General features: G+C 38.9%; 1 protein-coding gene across 5 annotated transcripts in view; it reads right to left on the reverse strand.

The window, feature by feature from the left end:
• The window catches only part of TBL1XR1 (TBL1X/Y related 1), a 164,880-nt gene that overhangs the window by 9,781 nt on the left and 130,546 nt on the right, over window positions 1-24,553 (reverse strand). For all 5 annotated transcript variants that reach the window (XM_079766446.1, XM_079766447.1, XM_079766445.1 and 2 more), the window contains 10 exons: window positions 22,370-22,592; window positions 21,569-21,701; window positions 21,072-21,213; window positions 18,172-18,235; window positions 17,990-18,087; window positions 16,716-16,776; window positions 6,800-6,921; window positions 6,583-6,657; window positions 3,381-3,508; window positions 2,638-2,803 (listed from right to left, as the gene is read on the reverse strand). In XM_079766446.1, coding sequence (XP_079622572.1) covers window positions 2,638-2,803; window positions 3,381-3,508; window positions 6,583-6,657; window positions 6,800-6,921; window positions 16,716-16,776; window positions 17,990-18,087; window positions 18,172-18,235; window positions 21,072-21,213; window positions 21,569-21,701; window positions 22,370-22,535 — 1,155 coding nt within the window. In that variant the 5' untranslated portion in view covers window positions 22,536-22,592. The remainder of the gene's footprint in view (window positions 1-2,637; window positions 2,804-3,380; window positions 3,509-6,582; window positions 6,658-6,799; window positions 6,922-16,715; window positions 16,777-17,989; window positions 18,088-18,171; window positions 18,236-21,071; window positions 21,214-21,568; window positions 21,702-22,369; window positions 22,593-24,553) is intronic.

A 24,553-nucleotide genomic window follows, 5' to 3' on the forward strand; every position in this document is an offset into this window, starting at 1 on the left:
GACATGTACCTTGTAAATACCTCCCAGATAGCTAACCCAAGTATATCACTAGAAAGTCTGTTTTTCCTTGCTTTCCTCTTCACAGTGTGTCTGGAAATACTTCAGAAACCACAGATGCACTGCCAAGACTGATCACACTGGGAAGGCTCTACTGCTTCCTAATTTTTCTTTTCCTACCTAAAATTTCTAACAATTTAAGAGATTAATTAACAAGTATGAATACAGGTCTTGAATATCTACAAGTAATTAGAAGAGAAAGAAGTGGTACCAACAAAATCTAAAATCTGCTGATATATAAAAAGTAAAATCTATAGAACAGTCAACTTTGGGGTAAGAAAACAAAAACTTTCTTTTAAAAGTACTGACCAATTTCTAAGCTTGAATTAAGCTATAATTGAACCAAAATAGCATGGTCAAAAGCCAGAGCTATGACATTAACAAAGGTTAATAGATCATCAGCATCTACTCAAATCTATATGTACATTCAGACCAGATTTCAACAATTTACCTGTCAAATGCTTAGGTAACCTATCACCCAAGTAATGAAAGAAAAGAACTACATGCATATATGATAAAAAGGATAACGACTGTCTCCTACACTAAAAACTCATTAGATGCATTTTACTATTTTCAAACTTAATGTAAAATGACATTTTTGGTACATAACAGTGATACAACAAAACAGCACGGGTAGCTGCTCAAATGCCCTTAAAAACCAATCAGTATCTGCCATTAGAACTCTCAAGTCCTATACCCAAATTTCATGGAATTGATTTTCTCACACTAGAGTAAATGAGTGATTGAAAAGGTATACAACAGACAAATTATCCATAGATTGTATCTAAAAAGCCTTTGCTATTCGGTCACAACAGAAAGAGTAATGTGAAAGGAAAGCCAAGAGGAAATGAACTAGTAGACAGAGAGCACAGTAATGTGCCAAAATCCATAATGTTCCAACACGAGCAACAACCAGTAAATAAAAGGAATATATATTTTTTAAAGATATCTGTGGTTAACAATAAAATCCATAAAACACCTCAGAATAAATTTGGAAAAATGAAAGTCGTTATAAAGAAATTATAAAACCTTACTGAAGGGGAAAAATACGTAATTAGAGGGACTTACAAAGTTATAGTTATTAAAGCTATGCTAATGATACAGGAATATACAATAGCATCTATGAATAAATCACACAAGAACTTCATATATGAAAGAAGTGGTATTATGAAACATTAAAGGGACAATAAATTGTACTGACATAACTGGTTATCCATCTTCTAAGATAAAATTAGAACTCTAGCTCACACCATATATAAAAAACCAATTCCCAGGGAGTTAAAAATATAAATGTAACAACAAAATAGTGAAAGTATAAAATGAAAGAATCGTATTGCTTTTACATACACACACACACACACACCTCGAGACGACAACAAAAACTAATAAAAACAGTTGCCTGTAGGGGGATCAAGACAGAAATGGGAGCAAAAGTTCTCAGTGTATACCTTTTACAATGTTTTGGTTTTTGGGGGGAAGACCACCTGAATGAGTAACTTAATCAAAAATAATACTTGAGCCATGGATGGGTGGCTGTTAGGTGGAGCACCGTCCAATACACCAAAAGACTGCAGTTTGATTCACTGTTGGGGCATGTATGGGAAGCAACCAATCAATGTTTCACTCTCACATCAATGTTTCTCTCTCTCTCTCACTTCTAAAAATCAATAAAAAACATAGCCTCGGACAAGGAAAAACAAAAACAAAACACTTGAAAATGATGACTTAAGCAAAATAGTCTAACCAGAAGCAATGGAGAGTAATACAAAGAGAAATAGACCATAATAACTTACTGTGGCTGTACTAAACCAGTGAATAGCTGGATCATGGGAGTTAAATGACTGCTATTAAAGAAACTGTATGGCCCTGGATAGGTAGCTCAGTTGGTTAGTGGTCATTCTAATATGTCAAGGTTGAGGGTTTGATCCCCCGTCAGGGCACATACAAGTAGCAATCAATGAATGCATAAATAAGTGGAACAACAAATGGATGTCTCTCTCTCTCTTAAATCAATTAAAAAAAAAAGTAACAGAAAAAAAGAAACAGTATATGTAGAATACAAACTAAAATACTAAAAAGATTAAAAAAAATAAAAAAGAAAAGCAACAAACAGGCTATTTTCTCCACTTTTAGGAAAGACGCTCTATAGCACTGTCCCTAAATGGTAGTAGAGGTTTAAGTTTGTTACATTGTGTTCAGTCATAATATCGTGTCCTTTAGTACATTTTCACTGCTCATATAGGTTTTTCAAAGACAATCTTTTTAGAAAAAAACACCTATATTATTTAAAAAATGCACCTTAAACTCTCACATTTTAGGTCTGCAAAAGTACTGGAAAAAATAAAATGAAGAATCTAAAGTTGTTTCTAAAATCTGGTCCATATCATGAAAATATAACTTCAGTTGGTTTCCATCTTTAATTAGCTGTAATTTTTTTTTTTTAAGTATTCATTTAAAAACAAGAACTGAATTCAGGGCACAAAAGGAATGACAACCCAAAAGGAAATTATATGTACAGGCTAATGCTTCTTACTGAATATGAGAGTACTTGACTATTCTTATACAGACATATAGACATACCTGTGTGTTCCAGATGTGCACACATTTGTCAAAAGAACCACTTGCCAGATACCTGCCATCAGGACTGAAAGCTACACTGTACACAGGCTCTTGGTGTTTTGTCAAGGTATGGATGCAAATTCCTCGGTCTACATCCCATAATCTAACAGTAGAGTCAAAGGATGCACTGACAGGGAGGAAAAAATGTTATTTTATAAGTAATGAAATACTCTCAGTCCACCCCCAATATACAATATTCATCCATTCCTAACAGCCAGCACAAATTCCTCATGAGAAGCAGACTGGGCTGTTAGAAAGAAAGTGTTCGGGAAACCAATCTATAATGAGAAAAGGCAGCTTCAGGGCATCCCCAGGTCCCTGAATTGAAGCACATAAATGAACTAATTCACTGTATTCCTTTGCTCTTTAAATAATTCCTTTATATTAATCCAGGGTTTTGAACACTCTATTGACTATATTTTTAACTTTATAGATTCCTTTAAATGCTGAAGAAATTATTGCACTGTGCCTCAATTACTTGGATAACAATCACCAGCAAATATTTGATACCTCCAGACAAAAACATCCATTATGACTTGAAATAATAAAACTCCGTTTAAAATTTCCCATTTAAATATATATACATATATTCTTTGCAGGATACATTCCCACTTCATGGAATCTTCCCCTAATTTTCTGTCATATTTATTAGAAGTTGCATTTGTAGAAGACTCATAAAAGGAAGAGTAAGACATAAATATTACCTTGCTAACATAAGGTTGGCATTTGGATTATTTGTCCCTGGTCCTGTTGGACTCCACTTGATAGTATAAATTTCTTTATTATGTGCTTGCAAATCATGGACACAATTGTCTTGTTTCATACTCCATATCTAAGCAAAAAAGAAATATGTATGAAATTACTTTTCCATACAAAAGGTACATTTAAAACACTACCTTGACAATTCAAAATATAAGTGCTATAACCAAAACAATGTTTATAGAAAACAGGGACTATTTGGAAATAAACTAAAATGTAGAATATACTTCACATTTTCTCTTTTAAAAATGACAGTTCTTTCCAAATATTCTCTATTGTGAGGCTTCAGGACTGAATTAACTGTAGTTCTAAGATTACTTCTGATAGATGCAGATGGTATCTACACTAATAAAAGAAAAACATGCGCTATGCCCACCAGCCACGCCCACCAGCCAATCAGGAATGAGTATGCAAATTAACCCAACCAAGAGAGAGCAGAGACTTGGGTTTCCCTGGAAATGGAGGAAGCCAAGCCTCCCACAGCCCTGGCCTGCGCTCAAGGCTACAAAGTTTCAATTATAGAAGATAAATAAATCCCAACAAAAATGGTGGCAGCCACTGAGCTGGAGAGAGCAGGAGGCTTGAGTTGCCCCCAGCGATGGAGGAAGCCAAGCCTCCCGCAGCCCTGGACTGCGTTCAAGGCTACAAAGTTTCAATTATAGAAGATAAATAAATCTCAGATACCAGGGCCTCCACTTGGGTCACTGGGTGTGTGTGGCCGGCCTGCAAACCACCACAGGCCCCTCACCCAGGCCGCCCCATGCCCCAAGGGAACCCCCACCCTGATCCTGGACACCCTTCAGGGCAAACCAGCCGGCCCCCACCTGTGCACCAGGCCTCTAGCCTATCTAATAAAAGAATAATATGCAAATTGGCCATCACTCCAACACACAAGATGGCCGCTGCAAGATGGCCAGCAGGGGACGGCAGTTGGGAGGGACCAGGCCTGCAAGAGAGGGCAGTTGGGGGCGATCAGGCCAGCAGGGGAGAACAGTTGGGAGGGACCAGGCCTGCAAGGGGGGGCAGTTGGGGGCAATCAAGCCTTCAGGGGAGGGCAGTTAGGGGTGACCAGGCCGGCAGAGGAGGGAAGTTGTGGGCGACCGGGCCTGCAGGGAAGGGCAGTTGGGGGGGACCCAGGCATGCAGGGGAGGGCAGTTAGGGGCAATCAGGAAGGCAGGCAGGCGAGCAGTTGGGAGCCAGCAGTCCTTGATTGTGAGAGGGATCCCAGATTGGAGAGGGTGCAGGCTGGGCTGACGGGCAACCCCCCCCCATGCACAAATTTTATGCACCGGGCCTCTAGTCCTATAATAATAAAAGGTACATGCAAACAGACAGAATGGCAGAACAACCAAACAACCAATCAAAGCATAATATGCTCATGATCTGCTAAGGCTGCTCAACTGCTCACTATGACATGCATGACCACCAGGGGGCAGATAGTCAACTGGTCGACCAGTTGCTATGACGTGCACTGACCACCAGGGGGCAGATGCTCTGACTGGTAGGTTAGCTTGCTGCTGGCGTCTGGCAATTGGGACTGAGTGAGATGGGCTGGACATGCCCTGGAGCCCTCCCCTGGTCCCTCCCTGGCCCAATCATGCACCGGTGGGGTCCCTCAGCCTGGCCTGCACCCTCTAGCAATCCAGGACCCCTTGGGAATGTCGGAGAGCCGGTTTCAGCCCAATCCTGCAGGCCACTCCCTTTGGGAGGGTGCCAGATGCAGGGCTCATGGCTGGCGAGCGCTGCTGTGGCAGCACGAGCCTCTCCGGATTGGGACTGATTGGGCGCAAGCCCGTGGCAGGCACAGTGGGGCCAGGATGAGCAGGAGCAGCAGGTAGGAGCTGCCGGCGGTGTTGGACTGGGGGTTTCGGTCCGATCCCTGCAGGCCACCCAGAGGGACCCCCACCCATGCACCAATTTGTGCACCGGGCCTCTAGTAACTCAATAAACTCCTTAGGTGATGTTTCTAAAATGTTTAAGGTATTAGTTTTTATGCTGTCCATTAAATAAAAGATTAACATTATAACTTGCTCTTAGAATTTAAAATCAGAAAACATTTTGCAACAGAGAAAATAGATAAGTGACTTACAAATAAAATATGATTCATGTATGACACCAGAGCATAGGCAACAAAAGCAAAAAAAGACCGAGACTACATAAAATTAAAAAGCTTCCACACAGCAAAGGAAACAATCAGTAAAGTAAAATAAAAAGGCAACCCTACAAAATGGAGAAGAAAACTTATCCAATATAGGGTTAATTTCCAAAAACATATAAGGAACCCCTCCAACTCAACAGCAAAAAAACTTATACCGATAGAAAAGCATTTTTACTAGCAATGTTTGCAAGGAAGCCCAGGCCTGAGAAAAAAACAAAACAAAAAACCCCGTCAAACAAAAAACAACAGGTATTTAAGGAAAAAAACCTCCCAGGTTACCAAGGTTACATTTAGTCTGTTCCTGGGAGAAGGAGGAGCAGTTTTCCCTAATGAGCATGATAGCTATAAAGGTCACTATGTCTGCATGTGACCTTTTCAGTAGTTAGTATACTGCAGAAAAGGCTTCATTAATTTTGGAGATTAATATTAGGTTGTTCTTTATATCAGAATGTTTTTTTCCTCTTACTGTGGTATGCATAGATCTTAGTTCTGCTTTTAGTTACACAACAAGAAAAATGTAAATTCATGCTGAGATGTGAATACTGGCATGTCAACTAGGCTCACTCACCTATTAAGTGATTTTCTGCAATTTACCAGTTTCCGGGCAAGGGTGACATACATTACCACCACAGCAAAATTAATAGTTTGCAGATCTCAATCAAATTCATGAATGCTACAGAGATCTTAGTTTCTTATTAGTCAAATCATTACATGTGCAAATACATTTACTGCACCAATATATGACTTTCTAATAGTGAAGACAATTTATAACAGCACATTTCTAAGTACCATAATTCCCATCATGCAGCCATCCTTTTAAATGAAACTTATTTGCTCTATTCAAACATTTGAAATACTTCATAAAAGAAAACATAAAGAACAAGATTTAAACACTCAAAGAACTATGAGACATTCTATAGTGTTCAAATGGCCTGCACAGTGACACTGTATGACATCTCCACCCCATTTCTCCCCGATATCCAAATTACCTTCAAAGTCATGTCATCAGAACAAGAAGCCAGGAGATTGCCAGTTGGGTCCCATTTGATAGCATTTACTTCATTCTAAAAATAACAGTAAATATTTATATTTTCATTTTATAGACCAGGTTGCTCTTTGGTCATTAAACATACATACTTCAAACCCATTCTGAAACATTACTTATTCACCATAATCACTTCAAAGAGGGGAAAACCCGTTTCTCACCGTGTGTCCCTGGAATGTTTTAATAGGTCTGTCTTGTCCTAATTTGCAGACGTGAATGCACATATCTGTACTACAAGAGGCAAAGGTGTTGTTGCTCTGCCAGTCAACATCCAATGCTGGTGCTGAAAAGAAAAAGGCCAGGTTAGCAGCATTCGTTCCACACATAGTGCTACCGCAGAGCCTTCACTTTAAACCATGGTTGGGCATTAAGCATGCTAATGGAAATGTAAAATTCTACTTCATACTTTTAAAAAATGGAATTTTTAAAAATTATATCTAAATATAAAAAATATTAACACATGTCAGGTTAGTTGCCTCCATGTCAGACACAGGCTAATAAGGAAGTACACTGGCCTGGTAATCAGGAGGTCAGTGTTCCTGAGGGCATACTGTGAATTACTAGCACTGGGTTTCTCATTTGTAAATGATGCTACACTTCTTATTTCTGAAAGTCTGTGAGTGTTCAATGAACAAGAATCCTTGGTTCTGCCACTCCCTAACTAGTAGTGGGCTCTCAGCAAGCCACTTAACCTGTCATGGTATTTTCTTCATCTAAACAAATGGGAATAAAACCTTTAAGCTTAGTACACAAGGATATTGTGAAAATCAAGTGAGAGGTATTTATGGAAAGTACTTTGTAAATTACAAGCTAGACAAATGTTACACTGAATAAGGAGCATTCTTAGCATCTACTCAACTGATAAATGTAATATTGTATATGATTCACAAATATATTTTCTTCTAAGAGATTCCCATCAATTACCTCTTAAAATCATCTCTTAAAATCTATGTCACTGAATTTCAAACCTCAGAAGCCCAAAAGCTGTCTGCATTTATTACTTATTTTAGCTCTACTATGATTAAAGATTCTTCCTTTCATTGTCCCCTGCTGAAAGGTGCAAAGATTCTATAATTAGCAATGCAGATTAAGGTAATGATAGCTAGTAATCGGGTTAAGCAATAGGAGCATACCAAAAACAATGGATTTAGAGCAGGGATAGACATACTATGACCCTTTAGCCAAGAACAGTTTCTATATTTCAATTGGCTGGGGAGAGAAAAAAAATCAAAATACTATACCTGATCAAAAGAAGATCTAGAAATGTGAGAATTATATGCAATTCAAATTCATATATAAAGCTTTATGAAAATCTAGCCAAGCTCATTTGGTTACATATGGCTGCTTTTACACTGCAAGGGTAAACTTAACTGCAACAGAGATTCTACAGCTTACAAAACCTAAGTTATTTTCCAAACCTTTACAGAACAAGTTTACCATTTAGAGGAAACAGAAAAGGTCAAATTTAAGCTGTGTATCCTCATTATTAGAGATATAAAAGATTTAATAAAGGAGGTTGGAACTGGTGTCTATGGGAAGGGAAAAACAAAGCCACTCTGTATTATCTGTATAATAGTAATTGGCAATATTGAGACTAAATATACTATAAATGGGTGTTTTGAGCACTTAGATTGATAAGCCAAAAAGTACGTCATCATGTGTGAGGGCTTGCAACTATGGAAAGGAGAAAAGAAGAACCAGAAGAAGGAATTAAAGCATTTACGACTCAAAGAGATATTTACTCAGAATTTTGAGAACTATATATAGCAATACATTTTTAACAAGACAAAGGACAACAGTGAAACCTAATTTCACTGGCTAGAGACTAATCAGGTAAAACACTAAAATCTAGAGTGCAGCTCAAGGAAGCTAATGGTAGTAACATGGCCAGACACTACTGAATAACTAGCTTTGGGTATATTTCCACAATGAAAAACCAGGGGTCAGGAACCTACCTGGACTGAGTCAGTAAAGGAAAGTAATACTTACAAGATGGAAAAATAACTTACTATGAAACTTACTATGCAGGAGGTATAAAATATTGAATCCTCTCCCCAAACAAACTTATGAAAACTACAGTGGTATATAAAAAATATTAACATAAATTCACCTACAAAAATTTCAAATTACAAGAATTCCCACCAGATTAAAAAAAATGAACAAGACACAATTTTGGACTGGGCAAGCGGTGTGAATGGCAGTATGGCAGTGACTGCTACTGTAAGACAACTGCTCGGGATGGCCTGGTCTCCTCCCTCCCTCGCAGAACCTCCTCACTAGTCCCCGGCTTCTGAGTGCCTGGGTGCTAAGGGCTCCTCCCAGGGGCAAACTTCTTCAGAGAATCACTCTGCTCTGTTGCTTCTACTTACCCAAAATGTACCCAGTACCCAATAGCTGGTGGTATGTAGTTGGAGGGTAAAAGGGTAGGTTAAAAAAAACCCTAGCACCCTTGGCTCAAATGAGAGAAATTCTGAGGTGTAAACACACCTCCCAGAGCAGTGTCTGATGAGGCTGAACACGGGCTGTTTCACCAGAAACCCTCCCTTCCTGGGCCCTTCAGCTCTTTCCCATCCTGCTTCCCACACTCCTCCACTTGTTTCTCCTGGAAGGTTTCCTTAATAAATCACTTCACTCAAATGCTTGGCTCCAGGTCTGCTTCTGAGAGAATCCAACTTAAATCAGCCAGGAAATAAAACTATAGGCCAACTTTGATTGGCACCGTGTGTGAACTCTGCTGCTGTCTGTGTGCATCACGATTCTCAGAGTAATACAGATGGCTGTTGGCGTGTCACCGCTCTTAGGCCCACTACTTTCCACTCTGCTCTCCTGTGCTCCGCACCTTGGGGCTGACTTCTCCAATCACATAGTACAGCATCCTGTGCCTACAGAGTTCCCACAGTGGAAGACACCGTCACGAGCCCAAGGTCAGCAGAAACAAAGAAGACAGCAATTTTGTTCCCATTTCTTTCAGGCTGGGACTCTGGCAGCTGCTGGGATTACTCCATGTTGCCTGTTCCTGCCAGGCAGCCTCTCCTCTAAGGCTCCGATTCACACCGGGCATTTGGCTCCTGCCGCCTTCTCTAAGTCTTAGGTTTCTGGCAGTTGTTAAACTCCGAGTTACCTCATATTCCTCTGTTTTTCACTCTTCCAACACCTCTGCAACTATTTCCTTGTATTAAATTCCCTTTCTTGGAATACCTGGTTTAGTCTGCTCTCATGCCTGGAATCTGAGTAACTACTTACACTACACTTTCATTTTTGTCATTAAATATGTGACTTAAGGTATTTCAAAAATCATTTTAACAAAATGATTCTTAGGTAAATAATTTGTTCAAGTAAGAAAGTAAGAAAAAAAAGTGAAAAAAAATTAATTATAATAAATTGCCATGAAGAAGGCCAAGTATCTGTCCTGATGCACAAGGGTATTAACTTGGCACAGAGCTGTCAACAAAATCTTAGTAGATGAAAATAAGTAGTAGTATTCAAACAGAATATTGTTAGGTTCAAAACAAAAACAAAGTGTATGTGCAGGTACAGATACTGGAGGAGGTGGGGAATGCTGCAACATGAGCTGGGTGATTAATGCATCTGTGATACAGCTGGCTCTTAAGGTGCAATGGTTATGGATTGGTGCAATCTAAGAACATATACCTCCTTACTTCATATTTATTCCTAAAATAAAATGAGTCCAGGTAACGCACGTTCTTTAGGATAGAAATAAGACCTCTAACATAAAATGTACTTTTATGTAAGTGAGAGATGAGAGGTGTGTTCGCTATTACTGGCCTCATTTTACACACAATAAAAGTCTAAGAAAAGTTAATTTGCCCAGGGTAACACACTTTTAAAATCCTGAAACTGAGATTCAAATTTCTGTGTCCTCCAATTCTGATTTGTTTTTGTTAACCTGTGCATCCTTCTTAAGTTAAAAAGGTAATGAACAAACCTATGAGGGTAGGGAAGAAAGGCATTCATTACTCATTTGCTTTTTTTTAAACAGTTTTGTTCATATATAATTCACGTACCATAAAATTTACCCATTTAAAGTATATAATTCAATGATTTTTGATATATTAATTTTTAAATATTGTGGTCATATGTAACATAAAATGTCATTTTATTAAGTGTAAAATTCAGTGGTGTTAATTACATTCATACTGTTGTGCAACTATCACCATTTCCAAAACTTTTTCAACACCCCAAACAGAAACTAACCACTAAGCTATACCTCCCCATTTCTCCCACCCACAGTCCCTGCTAACCTTTAATCTTTACTTTTTATCTACATACTAGTAGCCCTGTGCACGAAACCGTGCACCAGTAGCTCACTGCTGCCCTCCAGGAGCTCTCCACCTGCTGCCCCGCCTTCCTGTAGCTCCCCGCATACCACCCCCCCACATAGCTTGGTGCCCTGCCCCCTCCTGTAGCTCTCCGCCGCTCGCTTGTAGCTCGCTGCCCAACCCTCCTGCTGATCCGTGATCCGGTCGTTACGTGGTCGGTCATTAAACTTCATGGCTTAACGACCATTTGCATATTACATCTTTATTATATAGGATATTTGCTTATTATAGTTATTTCATATAAGGAGAATCATACTGTTTTTCCATTTGTATCTGGCTTACTTCACTTAGCATAATGTGTACAAAGTTAGTTCATGGTGTAGCATGTGTCAGAACTTCATTCCTTTTTATGGCTAAATAATAAATTGTATATATATAGACCATATTCTGTTGAATATGACCTGGGAGTAGAACTGCTAGGTCACGTGGTAATTCTATGTTTAGCTTTTAGAGTAACTGCCATACTGGTTTCCACAATGAATGTACCATTTTACATAACTACTAGAAAAGTATATGGGTCCTAATTTCTCTACATCCTCATGAACATTGCTATTTTTATAACTGTCCTACTGTGTTTGAAGTGGTAACTCATTGTCATTCATCTAGAATCATGATTTATGTATTACACAAGAGTGTACATAGGGGAACATACAGAACAGAAATTAAAATGTAGTAATTTAAAAAACATAAGAATTCCATTTCTGGTCAAGGAAGTGACAGGGATCATATTTGCTTCCTGCCCCAAACAACCAAAAAAATTTACAATATATATGAAATAATAATTCAAGACATTGGACACCAGGCAACAAAGGACAGTGGTTCCTGAGAGAAGGCACAACAAACAAGGTGCCTTCAAAATTGTCTGAGCTTATAATCCGGGGGGAAAAATGTCCCAGTCATGGCATAGGAAAGAGAAACCTTCCTAGACAGAGATCCATGACATTCCTGAGTTAAATAGCCGAAGCTGAGAAGGCAAAGGCAGCTAGAATTCATAGGACAGAGTACTGGAAAGGAGAGATGCAGAGAACTCTAAAGATCTGCAGTCAGTCCTACTCACATGTTTAGCACTAATGTGTGAGGATACTACCTGAGACTGGGAATGCACAACTCAAAAAGATTAGAAGAATCAATGTCCGTGCACAAGGCTGCAAATAGTGCCTGTATCCACCACTAAATACCTATATTAGAAAAGCAGAAAGGTCGCAATTCAGTGACCTCAACTTCCAAAAGCATGACACATAAATGAAGTTAATAAATTATGGAATTCATCAATATTAATAACTTCTGATCTCCAAGGACATTGTTGAAACAATGCAAAGAACACAGACTGTGAGACGCTATTTGGAAACACTTGCATCCAGAACACATAAAGAACTCACAAAACTCAATAAAAAGAATACATCTACACTAATACAAGAGCAACATGCTAATTGACCGTACCTTCGTGACACCCACCAGCCAATCAGGGGTGAGTATGCGAATTAACCCAACAAAGATGGCGGGTTAATTTGCATACACAGGCACCGAGCGGCCGGGGACAGGATGCTTATGACGCAGGCGTTCTGCACCACCCCAGCTGCTCCTGGCCTCTAGGCAGCATGGGAAGGCAGAAAGGTGGCTCTGGGCGGAGCGAAAAGGCAGCTCTGGCCAGAGTGAAGGCGGTGCTGGCAGCCAAGGAAAGGAAGGCCCATTCTTGCACGAATCTTCGTGCATGGGGCTTCTAGTAATTAAATAAAAGGTCCAACGATTTAAACAGGCATTTTATCAAAGAAGACATAAAGATGGTAAATGAGCACATGACAAGATACTTAACATCATTAGTCATTAGGAAATGCAAATTAAAACCACAGTGAAATACCACTATACAGGTCTTAGAGTGGTTACAATTAAAAAGACTGACCACATAAAAAAAGTGCTGGAAGAATACAGAGAACTACCCACTGCTGGTGAGAAAGTAAATCCATTTTTAAAAATGTACTCTGGAAAACAGTTTGGCAGTTTATCAACAAGTTATACATACACCTATCGTATGATCCATTCATTCTATTCCTAGCTATTCACACAGGAGAAATGAAAGCACAAATCCATGTAAAGATTATTTGTGTACATGAATGTTGATAGTTTTGTTTGTAATAAGTAAAAACTGGAAACAACCCAAATGTGCTTCAGTAGGTGATAAATAAATGATGATACTTATTTACGCAATGGAATATTACTCATCAATTGAAAGGAACACAAAATAATTATGCAGAGTGAAACAAGCCAACCAAAAAAGAATACATACTCTGTGATCCCTTTTACATCACGTAAACTAATTTCTGGTGAGAAGACTACAAGTGACTGCCTGGGGAAGGTGGGGAGAGATCACAAAGGGGCAGGAAGAAACATCTGAATCCAACAGATGTATTCCAATGTCTGGAGTGTGAATTCAATGATATATACATATGTCAAAACATACCAAATTGCACAATTTAAATATGTATTCAGGGTGGAATAAAAGTAGGTTTACAGCTGTAAGTATATGAAACAATTTATACTACTATTTATTATTATATTATTTTCCATACAAGCAACTGTTAACCCTACCAGACCGCTGTACCGATTTTTCGGTAATTTCCGAATCTGCTGCTATACTGCTCTACCTAATTTTCGGTACTTTGCCTAGTACGTGAAAAAAATGCATCACAAACTAAAAATAACCAACCAATCGTGGTCAAACCTCATGGTTAGCCATTGCAAATGTCTGCCCCCATGTGTTTGAATTGACTTTGTGTGGTTTGACGTGAAAAAAATCTGAAAATTCACAATGAAACGAGCGGCTGATGAACCAAGCACTTCAACAGGAAAGCGAAGTAGGTCTAGGCTTATCACAGTCCAACAGGTGATCGATACTTTGGTTGATTCAGACTCTGAGGTGGAATATTCGTGCTAGATGAAAGGTAGACCTATTTTCTACAATGTCTCCAAGTTCCATCTTATTCTAACCACTTGTTTGCATGTAACTAACATTTTTTCTATATCATGTTGATTTTTTCTCTTTAATGCTCAGGAGGCCAGGTATAGGGGACAATTAGGTTCAGGGCCTCAGGTCTGGTAGGGTTAACCTACTTTTGCCATACCCTGTATTTTTTTTTGGGGGGGAGGGGTCAATTATCCTATATAATAAAGGCATAATATGCAAATTGACCATCACTCCAACACACAAGATGGCCACCACAGATGGCCAGCAGGGAAGGGCAGTTGTGGGCGACCAGGCCGGCAGGGGAGGGCAGTTAGGGGCAACCAGGCCTGCAGGGGAGGGCAGTTGGGGGCAACCAGGCCAGCAGGGGAGGGCAGTTAGGGGCAACCAGGCCGGCAAGGGAGGGCAGTTAGGGGTGACCAGGCTGGCAAGGGAGGGCAGTTAGGGGCGACCGGGCTGGCAAGGGAGGGCAGTTAGGAGTGACCAGGCCAGCAGGGGAAGACAGGGGTGACCAGGCCGGCAGGAGAGGGAAGTTAGGGGCAATTGGACTGGCAGGGGATCAGTTAGGCATCAATCAGGCTGGCAGGGGAATTGTTAGGGGGTGATCAGGCTGGCAAGCAGAAGCGGTTAGGGGCAATCAGGCAGGCAGGCAGGTGAGTGGTTGGCAGCCAGTAGTCCTGGATTGTGAGAGGGATCCTATATTGGAGAGGGTGCAGGCTGGGCTGAGGGACACCCCCCCCCCCCCAGTGCACGAATTTCGTGCACTGGACTTCTAGTACTCCAATAAAGTTGCTTAAAAAACCAAAAGGCCTGGCAAGAAAGAATACCCTTGGTAAAAGTATTATTTACTAGTGAAATGACTTTAATACCATTTACCTCATTGGGTTGTCGCAAGGACTAAATGGGATCATGTATACAAAGAGCAGCATCTCTAGCACAAAGTTGGTACATGTTACGTAGTGGCTAGTAACAGTACCACACACCTACTTATTTCAATACGCCATCACTTTGGGGAGGTAGGAGAAACTAATAGGCAAAGAGCCAGAGGCCTAAGAATTCTATTTGGGTGAAGACTAGAAGCAAAGGTGAACAAAAACTGATGTGTAAATGTCTACTAATGTGGTCAACTGTAATCAAGCTGAACTGTTTGTTTAACATTATGTTTGCAAAATTATGTTCCTCAGATACTACAGAAAATAATTCTGTACCTTATTTGACTTAGTCACACTAAATAGAGAAAAGACAAAAAAACGAATTGCCAGAAGCTGTAAGTTTGTTTTAAAACTGATGCTGTACCACTGTCTGTGAAAAAGATTTGAAAATAACCAGTTACTCCTTTAGTCAGCCTCCTACTGAAAGCTCTTCTGAACCAGACCAAAACCCTGCAAGAAGCAGTTAAATCAGGTAATATTAAAATTCCTGTTCTAATAGTTATTGGGCATCTTGTTCCAGTTTAATATCAGCTACTGTCATCAGGAAACTCCCTGAAAGCAGGTACAAAAGTTCTAGGCTGCAAAAGAGCACATGTAATAAACTCTTGTCTCCACTCATCTGGTTACAGGCAGTCCTTGGGTTACGTCGGGCTCGACGTACGTCGTTTCGTGGTTACGTCGCCATCTCCCATTTATTTATAAAAAAAAAAAAAAAAGTTCTTCGACGTATGTACATATGTGCTTTATGTTTTTTATTATTTATTTACCACAAGTAAAGATCAGAAATTGTTATCTTTCTTTTAAATTTTTTTTACTGTTTCACTTCATTACTGTTGTGCATCTGCTCCATGTGAGTGACATAGGTGCTTATATAGGTGGGTTCCGACTTACGGCAAAAATAGCTTTACGTAGCGCCGTAGGAACGGATCTTCAACGTAACCCGAGGACCTACTGTATACACCTTGCTGCGTGGCTATACATCATGGAGTATGGAGCACAATATTTTGTGGGTCAGACCTATGGATTTAAGTATCGATTTATTTCTTTTAAAAAATCCACCTATAGCACCAAAGTTCCAACAACATTGGAAAAGCCTAATTTTTATTTTATGTACACAGGTAGACTGATTTAGATACATCAATCCAAAACGAGAAATAACAATATCTAAAGTTGTAGAAGTTTATACGCTATTTTCAGATACATTACTTGGTCTTAGCCTTATAACAGATAGGCATTATTATCCTCATTTACAGATAAAGAAAATGAGGCTCAGAAAGGTTAAGTGAAATGCTCAGGTTTGTTTTTTTTTGTTTTTTTTAATATGTTTTTATTGATTTTCAGAAAGAGAAGAAGAGGGATAGAGAGACAGAAACATTGATGAGAGAGGAGCATCATCGGTTGGCTGCCTCCTGCATGGCCCCCACTGGGGACTGAGCCCGCAACTCAGGTATGACCGGAATTGAACCTGGGACCCTTCAGTCCGCAGGTCGACCGCAGCTCTATTCACTGAGCCAAACCGGCTAGGGCGAAATGCTCAGTCTTAAAGCTTGTTAAATGGGGTGAAACTGATATCCAAACCTAGATCTCCTAATTCAAAAATCTATGTCCTTACCATTAAAGAATACCAATCAGGCCTCAAATGCTCTGTTGTGATACATTTCACAAAAACTTTTGATGATCCTGACAATTAACAATCTGAAACTCATGGAATATCAACCCTTCAAAGAACTAGTAACAAGATTGATACTTGATAGTTCAAGATATTAAATGAATTTAAGCAGTTAAAAGTATAATTAGAAAAACAGGGGGAAAAAATCCAGTTCTAATGTAAATTGTAAAAATTTACCTGAATGAAAAGGAAACTGTTGCTTGGCTTCACCAGTGTGTGCATCCCAAATAATTGTTGTCTGAGATTAAATAGAAAAGAAAAATATATTGTTAAGAAGTTGAAAGGAGTTTATTATAGAGGCATACATTAGATTCCTAACTATATTAAAGCAATATGAAATGTCAGAGTGGAATTATTCGCATTTACTTTTTGCAACAGTACAACCAGGTTATACTCCACATTCAGGGTTGGGGGGAAGGGGATATGACTATTAACTAGTTTAATTTTTCCCTGATGGTTTTTCGTCAGTCAACTCACTTGAAATAACAATTATTGGTTTGTCTTCAATGTACCAGACATTATATTAGACTGCTTTAAATATTCCACTGCAATAGAGTATTTAATGTAAGATTTTCATAGCTCTTCAGCTATAAGGAGAAAATTTCTTGGTTTACAAAGTAGCCAGCTAATTCTCAGTATTAAGATTTTTTAAAGCTCACATTTACATATAAAGGCAGCTTGAATTTTGACAATACAGTATTTAAAACAGTGTCTTTTATATTAATTACATCAAAGTATGACATATAATGGCTATATTTACCATTCCTTTTCATACTCTCCCACCACTGATTTTATACCTTTGGGGATGTAGAGTTGCACAGTTGCAGAGACTATTAACAGGGCTTTCCCCTCGCATTCCTGGCCTCCCTCACTTTTCTTCCCTCTTTTCTCTCTATTTCCCTTTTGTCATTGCACACAGTTACCTACAAGCATGTATTCTCCTAGGTTCATGGGAAAGGGGATGATCTAAGAAAATAAAGGAGAAAGAAGGCCATATTTTCAACTTGTGAGTATTAACCAGTTTAAGTAGGTGAAAAAAGCTGGAAAGATCCTGCATTTCTTACATTTTCAATTAAGCACCAGGAGTTCACCTAATAGACTGACTGGCTCTAAGATTTCCCATGGAATCACTCCAGAGCCACACTCACTGATGAGATAAACTAGAACTTTTAGAAGGGAAGCAAAGATCATGGGAAATGTGACATTCATTATAGCACAAGTTCCAGCAAAAACGAGTAGTTTAGTCACACAGATAAAGAATAAAAGGCATTTTATTTTGTAGGTTCAGAAGTGAGCTGACAGAAAATCTAAGAAAGTATTTCTATTACTATCATAAATTCATTCCTGAATTTCCCAAATATAAATATTTTAATGCTTCTATAATTAGCAGAGAAAATATTACTTTATTACATTAACCTTATATATATATGTTCAGTTTAATGTTCTTTTACCTTGTCTACTCCAGCACTTAGGATGAAATTTCCTTTCTTATTCCATTTTAATGCAAATATAGGGCCTTTATGCTGCCCTAAGGTGCTAGCAAGGTTACCTAGTATTAAAAAAAAAAAAATAACATTACTTTATCTTTATAATTTAAACCAACAACAAGTGAAAAGAAAAATGCTTCACTTACCATCTTTAGTCCATATTCTGGCAAACCCATCGTATGAACCAGTTGCTAGAAGTGTACCTTCACTCTGTTGGAGAAACACACTTCTTTCAACTATGTAATCCAGAAAGGGCATTTAATTGTTATTAGAACATTTCATGTTTAAATCCTAGGTACGGCAGATCCTTGACATTCTCTGCTACAAAATCTGCCCAATTGGGAGAGCCTCCCAGGCTAGGAAACACCCTTCATTGCTGGGAAGCTGGAGCTTTGGCAGCACCTAGCCAGCGTGCGAGCCTATGTCCAAATCTCACAAAGCAGGAACTGCTCCGGAGCAGGACCACATCACTCCCCTGCATGCTGAGGTCTACTGCATCCTTATAGGCGCACATGACTAAAGAGGGGAGGCTGGTAGACTGGAAAGGACATCAAAATCATCATCTTTTAATGATTCAATGTAAGTAAAAAGCAAAATCTTCCAAAATATCTCATTATGATTAAAAGGTTTTATATGACCCTCTTTAAATCTCTTACTGTCTAAATAAAGTATGTTGCATGATACTAACAAGATTGCTGTTTCAGATGATCAGATTCTTAAATGTCATTGAATGTTTCTTTCCTTTGTTAATTCTTTCCCAATATGAATCCTTACCAATAAAAATGCAACACAAGAAAAAGAGTCACAGCAGAGTATAAGTGACCTGACAGTAAAAGAAGTTGAGTAGATTCCTGGAACCACTTCATTAGGAGAACATTCCAGTTTCTCTAATCTCATATGCCTTGACAAATGGCACAAGGGAAGGACAGTCTAACATTCTATGGAAATGCAAGTTACAGAGTACATGGAACAGACTGTTGCTAGGATGAGCAAGCCTTATTGGAGACACAGAATGAAATCCTGTCTTACACAGTACTTTCTTGATGCTTTTTGGTAAGGGAACCAAAAACAGCATCTTCCTTTTCAGACCTCTCAGGCCACTTAGCTGTATAGGTAAGTGACAGACAAATGCTAGGTCTGGGGGCTGTAGAATCAGACCTGCCAGGATTTTAAAAACCCCTGTGGTTCTGCCCCAGGAAGAAGCAGCCATGTTGAAGCCAATAGCAAAAGCTTATTTCCAGGCTCTGCACAATAGAAGTTTCTTTTTTGATATATTTTTATTGATTTTAGAGAGGAAGGGAGAAGGAGAGAGAGAAGGATAGAAGCATCAATGATGAGAGAGAACCATTGATTGGCTGCCTCCTCATGCTTTCTACTGGGGATCGGGCCAACAATCCAGACATGAGACGTGACCGGGAATCGAACTGTAACCTCCTTGTTCATACGTCAATGCTCAACCACTGAGTCACACCAGCTGGGTGGGAAGTTTCTCTTAAACTAATGGTCCCAAATGTTTTAGTTCATGGACCACTAAAGTTGGAAAAAAATACTTGAACCATCAAATATGTCTGGCTCTTGCTTTAGTCATGAGAAAGAACCATTAATCAAGGATAATGTTTTTGCCTTTTAGTGGAAGATTCAAGTACATAGTGAATAATATATTTTTGAAAAGTCCATGTTTTAAAACTAATTTGCATTTCAGAATCACCAAGCTCAACAAATCAACGTTGGTTTACCATCTTTTTCAGTGTAAACTGTAAAATTCATTAAATTAACATGGTCTCTGAGCCAAATAGCTTAAGGATGCTATAAGGTTTTTGACCTAAGCTATAATAAGGTCCCATATTAAGAAGGTATTAGTCATGACCCTACAACAACCAAATAATATTGCAATGTGATAAAACCTCTTTTCATTTTTACAATTGTCAACTTTGTAAGGGAAAGGTAAATACATTACTGGGAATTTTAGAAAGGAATGCTAAAACAGAACAAAACAAAACATCAGAAATAAGAAAAAAACCCTAGCTATGAGTTCTGGAAGAATTTTATGGAAACAGAACTTTAGCTGGAGTAATCATTTTTAAGAATAGACCTCGTTCCTTGGGATGACATTTGTAAGGTCCCTGGAAAGCCCCACACAAAGCTGTTAAGCAGGAGCCAGAGGAGGAAGGATGTTCACTTGCTGAGGAAAGACTGGCCAACCCCTAAAATTCTTGGAAACACTGAAATAGTCTAAAAGGCTTTTTGGGGTGTGTGTGTGTGGGGGGGGGGGGGGGGGGCAGAGGGGAGTCGGAGAAAAAAAGGTAAAAACTGGATGCAAAGTTAAAAGGCAACATGGAACAAAGGAAAATATATAGGAACCTTATAAATGCGAATTTTCCACATATTAATCATAGGAATGGAAAAAAACACAATGTTAACCATGTATTAGAAACTACAAGGGTGAAGCTTTATCAACAATAAAAGTCAGAATAGTTAAGTTATCCCTGAAAGATATTAAATCATATATTGAATCAAAGAATTATTAAGAGTACTACAGCTAGAATAAAGCTTGGAAGCAATCTAGACTAATGGTCCCTAAAAGGCAGTTAGTTGGCAATGAAGTTTTCGTCAGATCACAGCAAAATGAGAAAAACAAGAACACGTTTTTATTATATAGCTTTCTCTTAACTCCAGCACAGGACTTACTAGTTAAGGACTTAGTATGTGTCTGCTAGTGATTTTCATCTATTTCCTCATTTATGTAGCTACCATTACCACACTTTTCCTATACATGTGAGGAAAAGGAAGCAAGCGGTCGACCACCAACCTTACGAAGATTCTGCTGTTAGGTAAACAGAAGAGTTGGAAGCTGAACCTTGGTCTGACTGCTCAAGGGCCAGCCTTTGTTTTTAACATATTTGGGAATGAGGATTCCTAGTCTGTTGTTCTCGTTAGTTAGTGAAATTTAAAAATATCTGAAAAGGGGACAAGCCCTGCCATCAGTCTAAGGCTCAAAGAAGTGAATCAGTAATTACATCCACATGGACAATACGGTGATACTCACATTCCAATCTAGAGAGGTCACGTCCTTGTTGCTGGGGACATCTTGCCCTCCTTCTCGTATACAATGTCGAAGTACTAACTGTGTGGAGCCACTGGTGCTATTTTCACTAAGATTCCAGATTCTTGCTGTGGAGTCTCCAGACCTAGAAAGTATGCAACATATTTTAAATACTCTTAATATTCTCAAGTATCCCAGAATTAAAAAAAACAACAAACACAATTATATCCTAAATTACTAAGGCAAATAAAACCAGAATATCAGGAATATCCATTTCCAGCATTTTTTCTGTCTCCATTTTGAGTGCCCCAAACAACTCCATTTTGAGTTTAATGAAAACTTCCAAGGTTACTTTATGAAGGAATGAAGATTTATAGAGGCAAAATGAACACTAATAAGCAACAGAAACCTAAAAAACATAAGTAATGTATTTATAAAATGTAATAAGTTCAGCAAGATATTTTTAAAAATCCATTTCAGTTTAACTTTGAGAAACATACCCCGATGCCAAGAGATCACTAACGGGGTTCCAGGCACAGATGAACACTTCAGATTCATGGCCCCGTAACACAACTGCCTTGTTAGGAGGGATTTCAACATCCCCATCTACCTCCATCATATCAGTATGATTATCTGCAGCACAGGAAACAAGAGGAAAATTCCAGTCAGGTAATATTGCAACATGCTGGGGAAATCCCTCCTTTATAAAATAGAGTGTAACTTGACTACACAGTACTTATCACATGGAGAATGAATTCTTATCTTTCGTCAAGTATGGCCAAGATATATATGTCTGAGTGTGTGTTTAGAGGTGGGGGTTAGAGGATGAGGGTAGAGAAGGACGGCAAAAGGTTAGACCCACAAATATGACTAAAGTGATAAAAAGGTTTGAACATGTAATCCATGCCAATAATATTCTAAGTTCCCGCCAGTAGGGGTTGCTGATATCATTCCTGTAACATGAGAGTTGCCTTTACAGCTCCATGTCAGAGCTTCACTGTATTTGTTAATGACTAGTATTACACATTTTATTTAGAAATCAAATGCAGACACAAAACTCATTTAACCATAGAAAAATAAAAATAACATTTAAATATTTTTTGAAACAAAATAAAATCCATGAATGTAAACCTCGCTTTCAGAGCTTTAAGAATGAAAATCTGAACTGTGTGGTAAGAGTTAGGGGAACAAGTTGGCATAAATGATAAGTATGGTGTTATTTCAGCTTAGAAGAGGTGACATCCCTATGAAGCAAACATTTCTTTTGCAAAGGAATTTTAAAAAATTCTATCTCAGCTCACTTGCTATAGTATGTGCCCCATTCTCCTCTCCATTTGCTGTGTTTTCTCCATTTTTTGCAGATCCTTGTTGGTTCGTGGCAGCTGCTGCAGCTGCTGCAGCTGCTGCTTGTTGCTGTGCAAGCTTGTCTCTGTAAGCTTGTTGTCTTGTTTGTACTACATCAGGCATTACGGCATCTATCAGTGACAGAGACTCTATTGGTCGACCATCGAACAAGGTACCATCCTGGATTTGGAAAAGAAGAAAAATCAAAGGTGCCATATTTAGAGTAATTTGTATTCATACAAGTCCACAGCAGAAATAAAAAGCTTCATTCCAAGACAAAATATTTTTAGATAATTTTCTGAATGTGCATAAGTAGTAGTCAGAAGGAAACTGAAGAAGCAACTGCAAATAGCTGTTTAATTTTTCCTTCTCACCTGGTTCTTAGTGTTATATGTTGCACATATATAGCTGAAATACTGAAAGGAATAAAAGTAGGCCAGATAATAGAAAGGTTTATAAATTATATTCCAAAAATTTGTTAGTCAAAAGCAATGACCAAAATAAAATCATTCACACAATAAGAGAGTTGGTACCACAGTATAGAAACTACTTCTTTAAAACCAAAAACTTTTAAATAGTTTTGTTGGACTTTAAAGTTTCTTGTGATTTTATTAAAACATTAAAACAGAAAGACTCCATATATTATGCCATACGACATTTCCTTTTACTAATGTTGAAGTGCAAGCAAGCACAGTCGGGTTTAAAGACTTGAAGTTACACACTGGTCAACAGCAGCTGGCATCTCTTAACCAGTGCTACTCAAAGTGTGATGCAAGGAGCACATCACCTGGTAACTTGTTAGAAATGTAGATTCAAACCTACGGAATCAAAATCTCTGAAGAGCTCAGAAATTGATTCAAAAAGCTCCCTGGGGGAGTCTTATGTGTACTACCAGTTGAGAAGCATCTTAACTCACAGGCTGTTGCTCTTTAATTTTAAGGACTTGCTATAATTTTCCAAAGCTCCTCTCATGGATATTAGGGACTTCACAATGAATAAAAATTCTCCAGTGAGCACAAGGAGAGACACAAACACAGAGCAAGTCAGAAATAGAAACAGTGCAAATTAGCCAACACGATGTGTATGTGAAGCAGATGACCACACACTCCTGACAATCTGCAGTATGTGAGCGGGGCTCCAGGCTGCAAACACAGCACATCTTTCTAAATTGTCGAGTGTAATGGAGTATTTGAGGAGTAGGTGAAAGTATCCTATATAATAAACAGGTAATATGCAAACTGACTGTCACACCCTCGCACAAGATGGCCACCACAAGATGGCCGGCAGGGGAGGGTGGTTGTGAGCTATCAGGCCAGCAGGGGAGGGCAGTTGGGGGAGATTGGGCAGGCAGGGGAGGGCAGTTGGGGGCGATTGGGCCAGCAGGGGAGCAGTTAGGCGTCTATCAGGCTGGCAGGGGAGTGATTAGGGGGTGATCAGGCTGGCAGGCTGAAGCAGTTAGGTGCAATCAGGCAGGCAGGCAGGCAGGCAAGCAAGCAGTTTGACCCAGCAGTCCCGGATTGTGAGAGGGATGTCCGACTGCCGGTTTAGGCCCGATCCCTGTGGGCCTAAACCAGCAGTTGGACATTCCCCGAGGCGTCCCAGATTGCTGAGGGACACCCCCCTCTAAGTTTTAATTTATAAGTAATTTAAAAATAAATATAAAACCGACACAGACACAAAATTTAAAATTTACTATATTAAATTTACACAAAGTTTTTCAGATAAAATGAGACTTCATCTCTGGCTACTGCTAGAAATTGTTTATCACCCTCTGTTAAGGATATTTTTGGAGGAAAAGTGCTAAAAGACAACACGTTTAATTTAGTATTAGCAAATTTATCAGTTACAGATGAGGAAAACAAAGACAATAAAATCAATTTTAGTAAACTATGTAACTACAGTAATAAATACTGATATGGAAACCATGGATGCTTCAGTTTTTAAAATATTTGTTAAAATATTTGTTCACATATTTTTGTGAAAGGAAAGGGGAACATATTAATCTCTGAAATGAAAATAAGGCAAAAGCTCCACATATCATAAATCCTGTCCATATATGAAAATTTTCAGCTGGACCAAATCGTAAAAGACCAAATCGTAAATATTTTAGGCTTTGCAGACCATAAGTTCTCTGTCACAAC

This window comes from Cnephaeus nilssonii, assembly GCF_951640355.1.
Source record: "Cnephaeus nilssonii genome assembly, chromosome: 3".
Taxonomy (NCBI): domain Eukaryota; kingdom Metazoa; phylum Chordata; class Mammalia; order Chiroptera; family Vespertilionidae; genus Cnephaeus; species Cnephaeus nilssonii.